This window comes from Haliotis cracherodii, unplaced genomic scaffold, assembly GCF_022045235.1.
Source record: "Haliotis cracherodii isolate W230 unplaced genomic scaffold, xgHalCrac1.p SCAF_13, whole genome shotgun sequence".
Taxonomy (NCBI): domain Eukaryota; kingdom Metazoa; phylum Mollusca; class Gastropoda; order Lepetellida; family Haliotidae; genus Haliotis; species Haliotis cracherodii.
The window spans coordinates 2062338-2073391 of NW_027266268.1; the positions used below are offsets into that span (position 1 = coordinate 2062338).

General features: G+C 42.6%; 2 protein-coding genes across 2 annotated transcripts; one reads left to right on the top strand and one right to left on the bottom strand.

Annotated features, from left to right (window-relative positions):
- Positions 1-254: 254 nt before the first annotated feature.
- On the bottom strand, positions 255-2520 carry LOC139459499 (thrombospondin-1-like). Its single transcript, XM_071240952.1, has 5 exons — positions 2436-2520; positions 1506-1528; positions 1025-1204; positions 583-780; positions 255-474 (listed from the first exon to the last, which is right to left on the bottom strand). Exons 1-5 carry the CDS (start codon positions 2495-2497, stop codon positions 323-325), a joined length of 615 nt encoding a protein of 204 aa, XP_071097053.1. The 5' UTR covers positions 2498-2520; the 3' UTR covers positions 255-322.
- Positions 2521-3556: 1036 nt separating this feature from the next.
- On the top strand, positions 3557-4710 carry LOC139459394 (uncharacterized). Its single transcript, XM_071240848.1, has 3 exons — positions 3557-3651; positions 3753-4136; positions 4167-4710. Exons 1-3 carry the CDS (start codon positions 3557-3559, stop codon positions 4708-4710), a joined length of 1023 nt encoding a protein of 340 aa, XP_071096949.1.
- The last annotated feature ends 6344 nt before the right edge of the window (positions 4711-11054 follow it).

Genomic DNA, 11054 nt, shown 5'->3' on the forward strand with positions numbered 1-11054 from the left:
TGCCGGATCTTTAACGTTCCTTAAGAAACGATTCAACAGTTACATGAAGCGCGTGTGTGAGCGCAGGTGGGGTTGTGTACCCTGATTTTGGACAGTACAGTCCTCACAGTCTGCCGAGATGGTGTGAGCAGGTATTGGATAGTATCACCCTGATTCCGTGGTGACTTCAAGCAACACATCGTCTCCGCTGGTTGTGTCCGCTAATCGTGTTTGACTAAATCAGACAACAAATCTCACACAACTTTTGACAGGAATGTTTATTTTATTACGGAATGTACATGCGCATGTGACATGATGTTAGCGGGACGTGTAATGTGACGTCTCAGTTGTCGAAGTTGCATGTCCAGATGCTGTCGTCCCAGACAAGACCTTTAGGACACTTCATGAGGTACGCAATGTAGTTCCCACACTGGTAGTAGCGACCTCTGTTGGTAGGATGGGGAAAGAACTTCACACGTCTGTCCGGGCAGTAACCTGTAACACACAACACGTATATCTGACATGGGTCATCACAACAGCCAACGCTTACTGTTTACTGTCCACCAGCCTGTTAGTAACAGCAGTTGTCCACAGGAATCTTACCCCCACATCCTTGTGTGTTGCACTCCACTACTCCTTGCTCCACACTCTTGCCTTCACAGTCAGCGCCGCCGTTTTCAGGTTCTGGGTTGTCACATGACCTGACACGTGACTGCTTGACCTTGCCCCCTCCACAAAACGCTGAGCACTCCCCGCCGTCACTGGCGGTCCATTCACCCCATGCACCCCATCCTCCATCCACTGTGAAGTACAGAAGCAGGTGATAAGTCAGACAACCAACCAATTACTACCATCGTAAGCATACTACCACACATATTACCTCTCAACATGTATCAACCTTCCATTTTACCGTCCATTACCAACGTCAGGCTTTCTATGACACAACACAATCACGCATAAAGTGTCACGGATAAAAAGACAGCGGACACTGTACAAGATATGAACGTAGTTATACCACAGTGGACAATGATGGGAATGTGAATACCCGGTATATGACAGCTGTCGGTGTTACAGGCCTGGGTGTACGTCTCCTTGCCCCCGTTGATTGGCTTACAGAACAGACCGCCCTGGCACTTCCTGGTTCTCACCACTGTCTGCGAGCCTCCCCCACAGCTAGCGCTGCACTCCCCCACACTCTCGCTCCACGAGGACCATTTGCCCCACACTGCAAACATGGCGAATATCAGGTCATGTGGGTAACCACCCATTTCTTAATTGTTATAGATGAACTTCTTTTCAGTTTGTTTGTGGACATTGTGAATTATAACGTTATTGCTTCTTTTTATGTGCTTATGAAAAACATCAGCAAGTGTTGGTAACTGAGATATGCTGCAATATGGAATCTACACAGCTGTTATCATCTTAACCAAAGTATTGGCATTAATAAAGAATTAAGGACTACTTATTCATTCATTATTGTCGTGTGGAACCTTTTGGCGAGTAAATGGACTGAACATTGAACATACCGAAGTTTTGCTCAGGCTGGATTCTGAAAATGTCGAAAATGAAAACCAACTTAATGTTACAGTATGTGACAAGGTCAGGGCAGTGATGCAATAGAAGTATTATCGAAACGTATCAGACAGATCTCTGTACTCGCATCCTAAGATTGGAGGAAGCAGGACGATGGGTCCTCCACAATGGTAGAAGAACAATATACTTCTTTGACATATTCTGTGATATACATCATCATTGTTGGTTTGTTGTCGTTCCCAGATAAACAAGCTGACCTGTTAAATGAACAATATGTGAATGACGAGATAAGTTCAATGTGGTGTATATGATAGAGGGTTAGTGACCTACTTTAACGGGATATAAAGGTCCAAGTAAGAGCTACAGAGTTCTCTATCTGTGCTATGTCGCTGTCAAGTACTCCACGGCCACTTCCACGGCAGAGCACACGACAGTCTTGTATAAAGTGAACAGTGACAATGTTCACCCCCACTCAAGCCACACGAACTGATGGCTCATCTCGAGGTACATGCGGGTGGAGTTGGACGAGTATATAAACTACACTGGTACATTAGCGCTTTATAATTGTTCTACGCCTTGTCCAAATGAGAAACACCCATAGAACCAGAGCTCCTTTTTAAACAATAAATTGGAGTCAGTATAATTGTAATGCGAGCCATTAAACCAGTGGGTGATATCATGAGCACCGTCGGGGTATGGGGACATCATCCATTCATTGTCACAAAATATATTAGTTCAGTCTGCTCTTTGTCAAGCATGGGACTGGATTATGTCCCCTTCGGAAAGTATATCTGAGACTGTCTATCGTAAAACATACCAATCCACATAAATTCGAAGCAAAACAGTATCGATGTGGCATCAAGGGTATTTATAAATACGAGGTGCCATATGATTTAACATGACCTACTCTGCACGCTACTTACGTTGTCCCGGAGACGACGGCAAGGACGGCCACGACTACCACTGCAACACACACAGTCTGCATCTTTTACAGTTGTGCCAGTCTACTAACCTCTGCTGTCTTTTATAGGAAATTCATCCAGTCTTTGAACTTTTAATGTTATACTGTCGTAGAGGGGCACTTAGAAACATATTTACAGAACGTTTTGAGATGAAAGCAGGCGCACTGGGGAATACTATTAATTAATTTCGTCAACATGACAGCACTTCTTGCCCCCGGACACCTGGTTTTGTTTGGTTAACGACAAAAAAGTTTTCCAGCAATCTTCAGTGACTTAAAAAGAAAATTGTGTACGATTTGTTTAAAATGTCATTGAGGGCATATGTTTCTTTGGCTATGAATAAATCACGTTTAATTTGCTCTTGGAGTTTAATCAGTCTCTTTTTTATAAACTAATTAGTGCAATAACATTCTGATTTACTGCCTCGCAAATATATGTGGTCTCATTTGAGTCTTTGAAGTGAAAATAAATGAAACATGTCCCTGCAATGTCGTCATTTTAGGGGGAAAGATATTAATCACAATCTATTTATGTCACTGTTGTATTCGATTTAGAAGTGTTGCATGATGTTTGACACTCACTAAATGTACATGCACTTATATTTGTTACATTTCTGTCGTGGGTCTTCACAATCAAACAAGTTCCTATTCTGTGTCAAGTGTCACTCCTAAAATGTGCTTTAATATAGAAAACAGGTTTAGTGAATCCCATATACCAGAATATAAAGTTGTTATGTCTAAACTATTGTGTCTTCTGTTTGTCCTCTCCTGTGAAGCCAACTGTGATCTTGAACACATGGTGGATGTGTCTGTCCAGTGTTAACAAAGTAGCACGGGCGACTTGCTGTAATTTGCTGTGCCTCTCATTACCTCCCCTTGCACCAATGACGTAACACCAGGGAGATAAGCTCGATGCGATTAATCGTGCAAGCAAATTTGATTGGGTCACCTTGAAACCAGATTGGTTTGTCTGTCGATTCAGCGGTAATATAAATATATATAGTTAAAAGGATTGAGCGGCAAACGTTTTAGAGGTGGGATACGAGCGGAAGTCTTTCCTTGTAACTCGTCCCCAAGACAGGAATGACCACAGGCACCGGATCCTGGATCCTAGATGGTCATTACGTGGACAGTCACACAGGGCTACAACAGCCAGAACATGTCTCAGCCATTAAAAAGTATGGCAGTAGACTTAAATAGATTTTTTGTCAGCTTGTTGAAAACTACTGATTTGACCGGAGAGTGTGAGGTTTGACCGGAGTGTGAGTTTTGACTGAAGTGTGAGGTTTGACCGGAGCGTGAGGTTTGACTGGAAAGTGAGGTTTGACTGGAGTGTGTGGTTTGACAACAGTGTGTGGTTTGACAACAGTGTGAGGTTTGACCGGAGAGTGAGGTTTGACAACAGTGTGAGGTTTGACTGGAGAGTGAGGTTTGACAACAGTGTGTGGTTTGACAATAGTGTGCGGTTTGATCGGAGTGAGAGGTTTCACTGGAGCGTGAGGTTTGACCAGAGCATGAAGTTTGACCGGAGTGTGAGTTTTGACCGGAGTGTAAGGTTTGCCTGGAGAGTGGGGTTTGACCGGAGTGTGAGGTTTGCCTGGAGTGTGAGGTTGGACCGGACTGTGAGGTTTGACAACAGTGTGAGGTTTGATCGGAGTGTGAGGTAGGACCGGACTGTGAGGTTTGACAACAGTGTGAAGTTTGATCAGAGTGTGAGGTTTGACCGGACTGTGAGGTTTGCCTGGAGTGTGAGGTTTGACCGGACTGTGAGGTTTGCCTGGAGTGTGAGGTTGGACCGGACTGTGATGTTTGACAACAGTGTGAGGTTTGATCAGAGTGTGAGGTTGGACCGGACTGTGAGGTTTGACAACAGTGTGAAGTTTGATCAGAGTGTGAGGTTTGACCGGACTGTGAGGTTTGCCTGGAGTGTGAGGTTGGACCAGACTGTGAGGTTTGCCTGGAGTGTGAGGTTGGACCGGACTGTGAGGTTTGCCTGGAGTGTGAGTTTGGACCGGACTGTGAGGTTTGCCTGGAGAATGAGGTTCTTCCGGAGTGTGAGGTTTCATTTGAGTGTGAGGTTTGACTGGAGAGTGAGGTTTGCCTGGAGTGTGAGGTTGGACCGGACTGTGAGGTTGGACAACAATGTGAGGTTTGATCGGAGTGTGAGGTTTGACCGGAGAGTGAGGTTTGAACGGAATGTGAGGTTTGACCAGATTTGTGGTTTGACCGGAGCGTGAGATTTTACTATGCATGTTCTCCAAAAAATGTTGAACATGATTTAGTCTGTGTACTCGTCTGTTACAGCATATGTGTGCGGGGTAACGCTGGTTTTACGGAGTGTTTCGACTCCCTATTGGACTAAAACAGGGCTTTATGTTAAGCCCAATTATTTTCACTTTTTATCAATGAGTTGGCCGCTGAAATTCTTGATTCTTGGCGAAGAGGAGTAACAAATATTATTTCTATTGATTTTTGCTGCTGATGTTATTTTTTTCTGATTGAGTAAGTGGACTACAAGAGCAACTGAAAATTCTCGTTCCATGTATAAATAATCTCTCTTTATACGTTCTTCATGTACATACATTTTATACATGGGATATTGACGCTTGCAGAGAAGGGCTTACGATTTGCATATTCATATAGCTTATATATTATACTAGTTTATCTCTAGCATTTCTACAACAAACATTTTTTGCCACATAAGTATTGGTTCCTAAAATCATCTTCTTAATAACAAATAAAAATTGTGTATGCCTATAATATCTGGGTTTTGTTTGATAGTTACAATTAGTTACCTGAACGGACAACTAAATATGTATATGCCCCTTTAAAATAGCACGTGCCACATGTTCACGTATTATTTTAGGTAACCAATTGACTCGCCTTTTCATGTGTTTGTGCCGGGTGCCACAGGTGGATCAGGATACGCTCGCCTCTTTCGCAAACATCTAGTATCATCACTATTTGATACTGATTCGTAACCACATGCTCACGATATAGTTGGAAGCGTACAAAACTACAGGTGGTACCAGGTAATGGGAAAACACGACATCAGTGTGTTGATTGTACATGTATATGTTATGTAAGCATACAGTGTTCAATTATAATATCCTCTGATTTCTATATCTACTACTCAAAGTTTGTTAAGGGCCAAGTTTTGATGATATCAAAATATCATCTAGGAAGTAATGACCCCTATGGAACCTCAAATTGATGAACGGACATAGGCAGGCTTGAAACTAGGCCAACAGAACGCCACTTTGAAAACGTCTTTGGTGTTATCCTAAGAGTGATCAGCAGGGCATTGAATCAATACCAGACGTTAAGATCAACAACCCAGAGACATGTAGGTGGTCGACAGCGTTCCACCACACGGTGGGTTGACAGAGTTTCTCCTGATTTCAGCAAGACGTCATCACTTCGTGACATCCACCACACACAGAAATGACCTGCGGAACGCCAGTGACGTTAACGTTTCTCCTCAGACAGTGCAAAATCGTCTCCGTGAAGCTGGTCTCTGGTCACGCAGAGCCTGTATGCGCATCCCGCTGACCCGACATCACAGACAGGCACGTCTGTATTGGGCTGAAGATCACATCAGTTGGACAGACCAGGACTTGATTCCAGGACTTTTCATAGATGAATCGAAATACTGTCTAGACTTCACCGTCGTGCCCAAGTTTGGCGTAGACAAGAAGAATATTTCAGGATTCCATCGTAGCCGAAAATTACTGCTATGGAGGGGGCTCAATCATGATTTGGGGTGGGACCAGTAGAGCTAGAAAAAGCGTGGCACGATGATAGGTTACACTACAGGGATGATATTCTGGATGTGTACGTGAGATCGGGCGTCATCCTCATCGTGCCAGGGCCGTTGAAGACCATTGTCAGCATGGAGCGGTCAGCCCTTAACCCCGTCGAATACACGTGGAACTGCAGATAGGCCTCTCAGATCATTCCGCAATGCCTTTACTGACGAGTGGAACAACCTTCCCAAGGCAACCATCCTCACACCTATTGGGATCATCAGGCAACGGTGCCAGGCTCACATACGCTGCTGAGAGTTTTCAACAGTACATACACACACACACACACACACACACACACACACACACACACACACACACACGCACGCACGCATGCATGCATGCATGCATGCATACATACATACATACATACATACATACATACACACACACACACACACACATACATGCACGCCTGCCAACTGTACACAAATTATAATGTCGACAATGGAACATTCAGCTGCGTCCTTTTCAGTTGAGAAGAACCATGCCAAAACATGTATGTCAAAACTGAACGGGAGAAGTAGTATACTGTAAAATGTAGGTCATGATTTGAGCACTGAGTGAGTGTTTGGGACCAGTAAAGGGGTTGACCTGAGCCTAGGCTCAAACCACTCTAGTGTGATACTTTAAGGGATTAATTTTAGCCTGCTGCCCCAGCCTGTACGCATGTCTTGACGTCATAATGTTTGGCATGACATCATTTTCATCCCACGTCATAACTGACCCTGTTCCCTCTGAGATAAGAGTTACCGCCCCTACAGGCAAGACGTGTGTGTACACAGAGCAGCCCAACTTTAAGATAAATAACGAAACCAAAAGCTGTAAGTAACAGGGGGCACGGGTGGCCCAGTCGTCTAAGGCGCCGCGATTCGCTGTGCAGATTTGCGTCCCCTGGACACGCCAGAAACCTATGATTGTGGGTTCGAATCCCGGTTCACCCCGATTATGTTTCTAGGTTTGTCAGCACCATACCCGTGCTCGTGGGTTTCACCGAAGTGGTAAACGTCTGAGACCTGCATCACTTCGGGCTTTCCTCCCACATTAAGCTGACATGCCGTGATATAACTGGAATAATGTTAAAAGCGGCGTTAAACCCAACTCACTCACTCACTGTAAGTAACAACAAAGTTTCCACAAAGTTGCTGAACAGTTCAGCTGTATGTAGCGGCCATAAAATTTCCGAGTCCCGTGATGGGATTCGAACCACGGACCTTCTGTTCAGAGGTCGGACGCCTTGTCCACATGACCAAAGAGGTTAACCCCGCCAGCAAGCTGACAAGGTTAGGATGTCATCTGTGGGATGACTCCACGCCCTGCTACATGTAGAATGGGCATGTGTTTGGAACTCTGGAGGGCGAGAATTGGTAATTTCTCTCAACCACGAGGGACTCGTCAAATCGGCCATCTTGAGCCCTACTCCCCTTACTCGAATTGGTCGCCGTATGTTGATGTGGGCTATCGGGTCCTTGCTACATGGGTGTTACTGACATGTATGTACAACGCGAGCTGTATCATCAGTACCTGCTGGGATAATATTCTACTTTCGGGGGACGTGGAAACTAATCCTTGACCTAATGGTAAAGGTGTTGACAGTTCTGAACTTACTGCGTTAAAATCAGAGATTATACAGGAACTTCGTTCAATGAAAAGTGAGCTTGTACGTTATATTAGGGACATTAAAACCCAAACTCGCAAACTCAGTGCTACCGTGGAAGATATTAAGCGAAATATGGAAGACCTAAAGGGTGAACAGGCTATAGTACGTTTAGATATTGAGGCAGTAAACGAACGTTTGGACCAAATAGAGCAGACTCACAGTATACCTGCAGAACCCACAGCTACAGTGATACAGTTACAGAACGAAGTAGAAAGACTAGAACAATAGAGCGGAAAGAACAATGTTTTGTTATTTGGAGTTTTGGTGCGGATTTAGGTATAGGTGATTATACTTACATCGGTCACTCAGGCTCCAGTGTAATTGACTACATTATTGTATCCAACAGTCTATTCTTCCGCTGTAACACATTTGATATTGTGTCGAGGGCAGAATCCTCACACCTTCCACTATCTTGTTCATTTCAAGCACGTGACCTGGAGATTCCCGTTGAGACAGCAGGGGCCGCACGTGCGCCTCGTGAAAACTACCACTATGTGTGGGACATGGCGAAACTACAACAGTTCAGGGATAATCTTGTACTGCCACATGTGGTTGATTGTTTTGAACAATGTACTCTGTTACTACCAGCTAATATAGATGGTGCTATTAACTCATTCACGGACGCCATGTGCATGAAAAGGACTTGTAAGTCTCGCGACAGTCACACACAACCCTGGTTTGACAGCGTGTGTCGGTACTACAGGCGGGAGAGAGAGAGGTGTCTCAGAATATATAGACATCTTAAAAATGATAGCACCTTAGTTCGTTATTTAAAATCAAGAAATACTTATACAAGTTTATTACGTGATAAAAAGAAAAGTTATAATGAATGTACATGCGTAATAAGGTTTTATCTAGTCTTCCAAATAGTAAATGTTTCTGGTCTACCATAAGAGGATTATCTCAGAGTACGGCAACTCGTGTACCTAACATATCACTAGAACAATGGGTCGATCATTTTAAAGATGTGTTTGACAATTCGAGTGATGAAGATATGGTTAACACCGACACGACTATTAATGATAGTCATGATGATATGAGTTGCTATATTCTGGACTCCCCCATTTCACAAGAGGAGGCGCTTTGTGCCATCAACTCTTTGAAAATTGATAAATCCGGAGGAAATGACCACCTCATTTCAGAATTTTTTAAATATGCAAATTATATTTTTGTCCCGTATCTTACAGTGTTGTTTACTAAGATGTTTGATAATGCATACTTTCCTGAATCTTGCTCTTTGTGAATTATTGTTCCGATACATAAGTGAGGAGACATCCATTCCCCATCCAACTATAGGGGTATATCAGTCCTTAGTGCACTGAGTAAGTTGTATGTTTCTATTTTGAACAGAAGGGTCACGTCTTGGTGTGAGGTCTATGGTAAAATTGCAGAGTCCCAGGCTGGTTTTCGTCATGATTACTCCACCATAGATAATATCTTTATATTACAGTGTATTATCCAGAGATATATTAGTAAGCGTAAGGGTAGGGTATATGGTTTGTTTGTGGATTTTGCAAAAGCCTTCGACAGTGTAAACCGGATGAAATTATGGTCAGTACTAGCTAATAAAGGTGTCGCTGGCAAAATGATAAAAGCTATACGGTCTATTTATACAGCTGTTAAGGCCAGTGTTAAATTTAAACATACATTTTCTGAAATGTTTCAGTGTCCAAGAGGAGTACGTCAGGGTTGTGTGTTAAGCCCCCTTTTATTCTCGATGTTTATTAACGAACTAGCTGCTGAAGTTGAACAGAATTCTGGACCAGGAATACAACTTCATCCTGATATTACAGCGATATTCCTGTTATTATTTGCAGGCGATATTATTTTAATCGCAGATACTATAGGTGGACTTCAGAAGCGTATTGATGTTCTAGAAAAATATTGTAATGATTATGATCTAGATGTCAATTTGGATAAAACCAAGGTGGTTGTTTTTAAGAAAGGCGGAGTGTTGTCAAGAAAAGAGATTTGGTACTATAAAGGTCTAAAGTTGGAGTGTGTGTCCTCCTATAAATATTTGGGCGTTACTTTTACGAGAAGCCTGTCCTGGTCAAGTCATTTTTCTAATGCTGGTCTACAAGGGAAAAAAGCAATGTTTGGAATTTTAAAGTCATTGATAAAAATACATCCTCTTCGATATGACTTATATTTTAAAATATTTGATATGAAAATAGTCCCAATTTTGCTCTATGGTTCCGAAGTCTGGGGTCTACACCAGAATGATGAAATGGAAACTATACATACATTGGCATGCAAGCGTTTTCTAGGTGTCAAATCGTCAACACCCAACAACATGGTTCGAGGTGAATGTGGTCGGTATCCATTATATATTTATGCATACCAAAAGAGTTATTGGTTATTGGATAAGGTTATTGAGTATGCCCGATTGTCGCTTTCCAAAGAAATGTTATTATATGATGCCTCAGGCAGAAAGTAATGGTAAAATTAATTGGGTATCAAAATGTAAATCTTTATTGTTCCGTTTGGGTTTTGGCTCTGTATGGGAAAACCAGTGTATAAGTCATCCTCATTCGTTTTTGACAGAATTTATGTCGCGTCTAAAATGAAGTTATGAACAGGATTGGCATAGTCTTCTGGTAAAGGGTAGTAAATCTTTCTCGTATTCTCTATTCAAGGTATCGTTTGGTACAGAGTTGTATCTTAGCTGTGTGACCGTCAGTAAATTGAGAGTGGCGCTAGCTCGGTTTAGATGTTTTTCGCATCAGCTGTGTTGATATCCCACGTAACAGAAGACTATGTTGTGTTTTTAATGCTGGGTATGTGGAGGACGAGTATCATTTTTGTTAGTTTGCTCCGGTTATAACAAGCTACGCATGGATCACTTATGAATATCCGACCATAGAAAAATTTAATATCATTATGTCTACAACTGATTGTAAATTAATTGAACGTCTAGCTATCTATATCTATCAAGCGATGTCACTTCGTAGTACATTATTGTCACAACAATAACAGCTGTGTACATCACGTCCATTGTAATACAAATGTGACTATGGGCTGATGGCCTACACTTACGAAAATAAACCGAATTGAATTGAATAAGTGGTAAGGTAAGTAGTAATGATAACAAAAGAAAACATTATTAATTTCT

What these genes read in the sequence shown, in the direction of transcription:
- LOC139459499 (XM_071240952.1), bottom strand. Translation starts at nt 2,497, where the DNA reads ATGCAGACTGTGTGTGTTGCAGTGGTAGTCGTGGCCGTCCTTGCCGTC. An exon ending in CCAGCCTGAGCAAAACTTCG is followed by an intron (nt 1,205 to 1,505) that starts GTATGTTCAATG and finishes CCATGTTTGCAG; the next exon opens with TGTGGGGCAAATGGTCCTCG. An exon ending in CGACAGCTGTCATATACCGG is followed by an intron (nt 781 to 1,024) that starts GTATTCACATTC and finishes TGTACTTCACAG; the next exon opens with TGGATGGAGGATGGGGTGCA.
- LOC139459394 (XM_071240848.1), top strand. Translation starts at nt 3,557, where the DNA reads ATGACCACAGGCACCGGATCCTGGATCCTAGATGGTCATTACGTGGAC. An exon ending in CATGTCTCAGCCATTAAAAA is followed by an intron (nt 3,652 to 3,752) that starts GTATGGCAGTAG and finishes TTTTGACTGAAG; the next exon opens with TGTGAGGTTTGACCGGAGCG. An exon ending in AGGTTTGATCGGAGTGTGAG is followed by an intron (nt 4,137 to 4,166) that starts GTAGGACCGGAC and finishes GTTTGACAACAG; the next exon opens with TGTGAAGTTTGATCAGAGTG.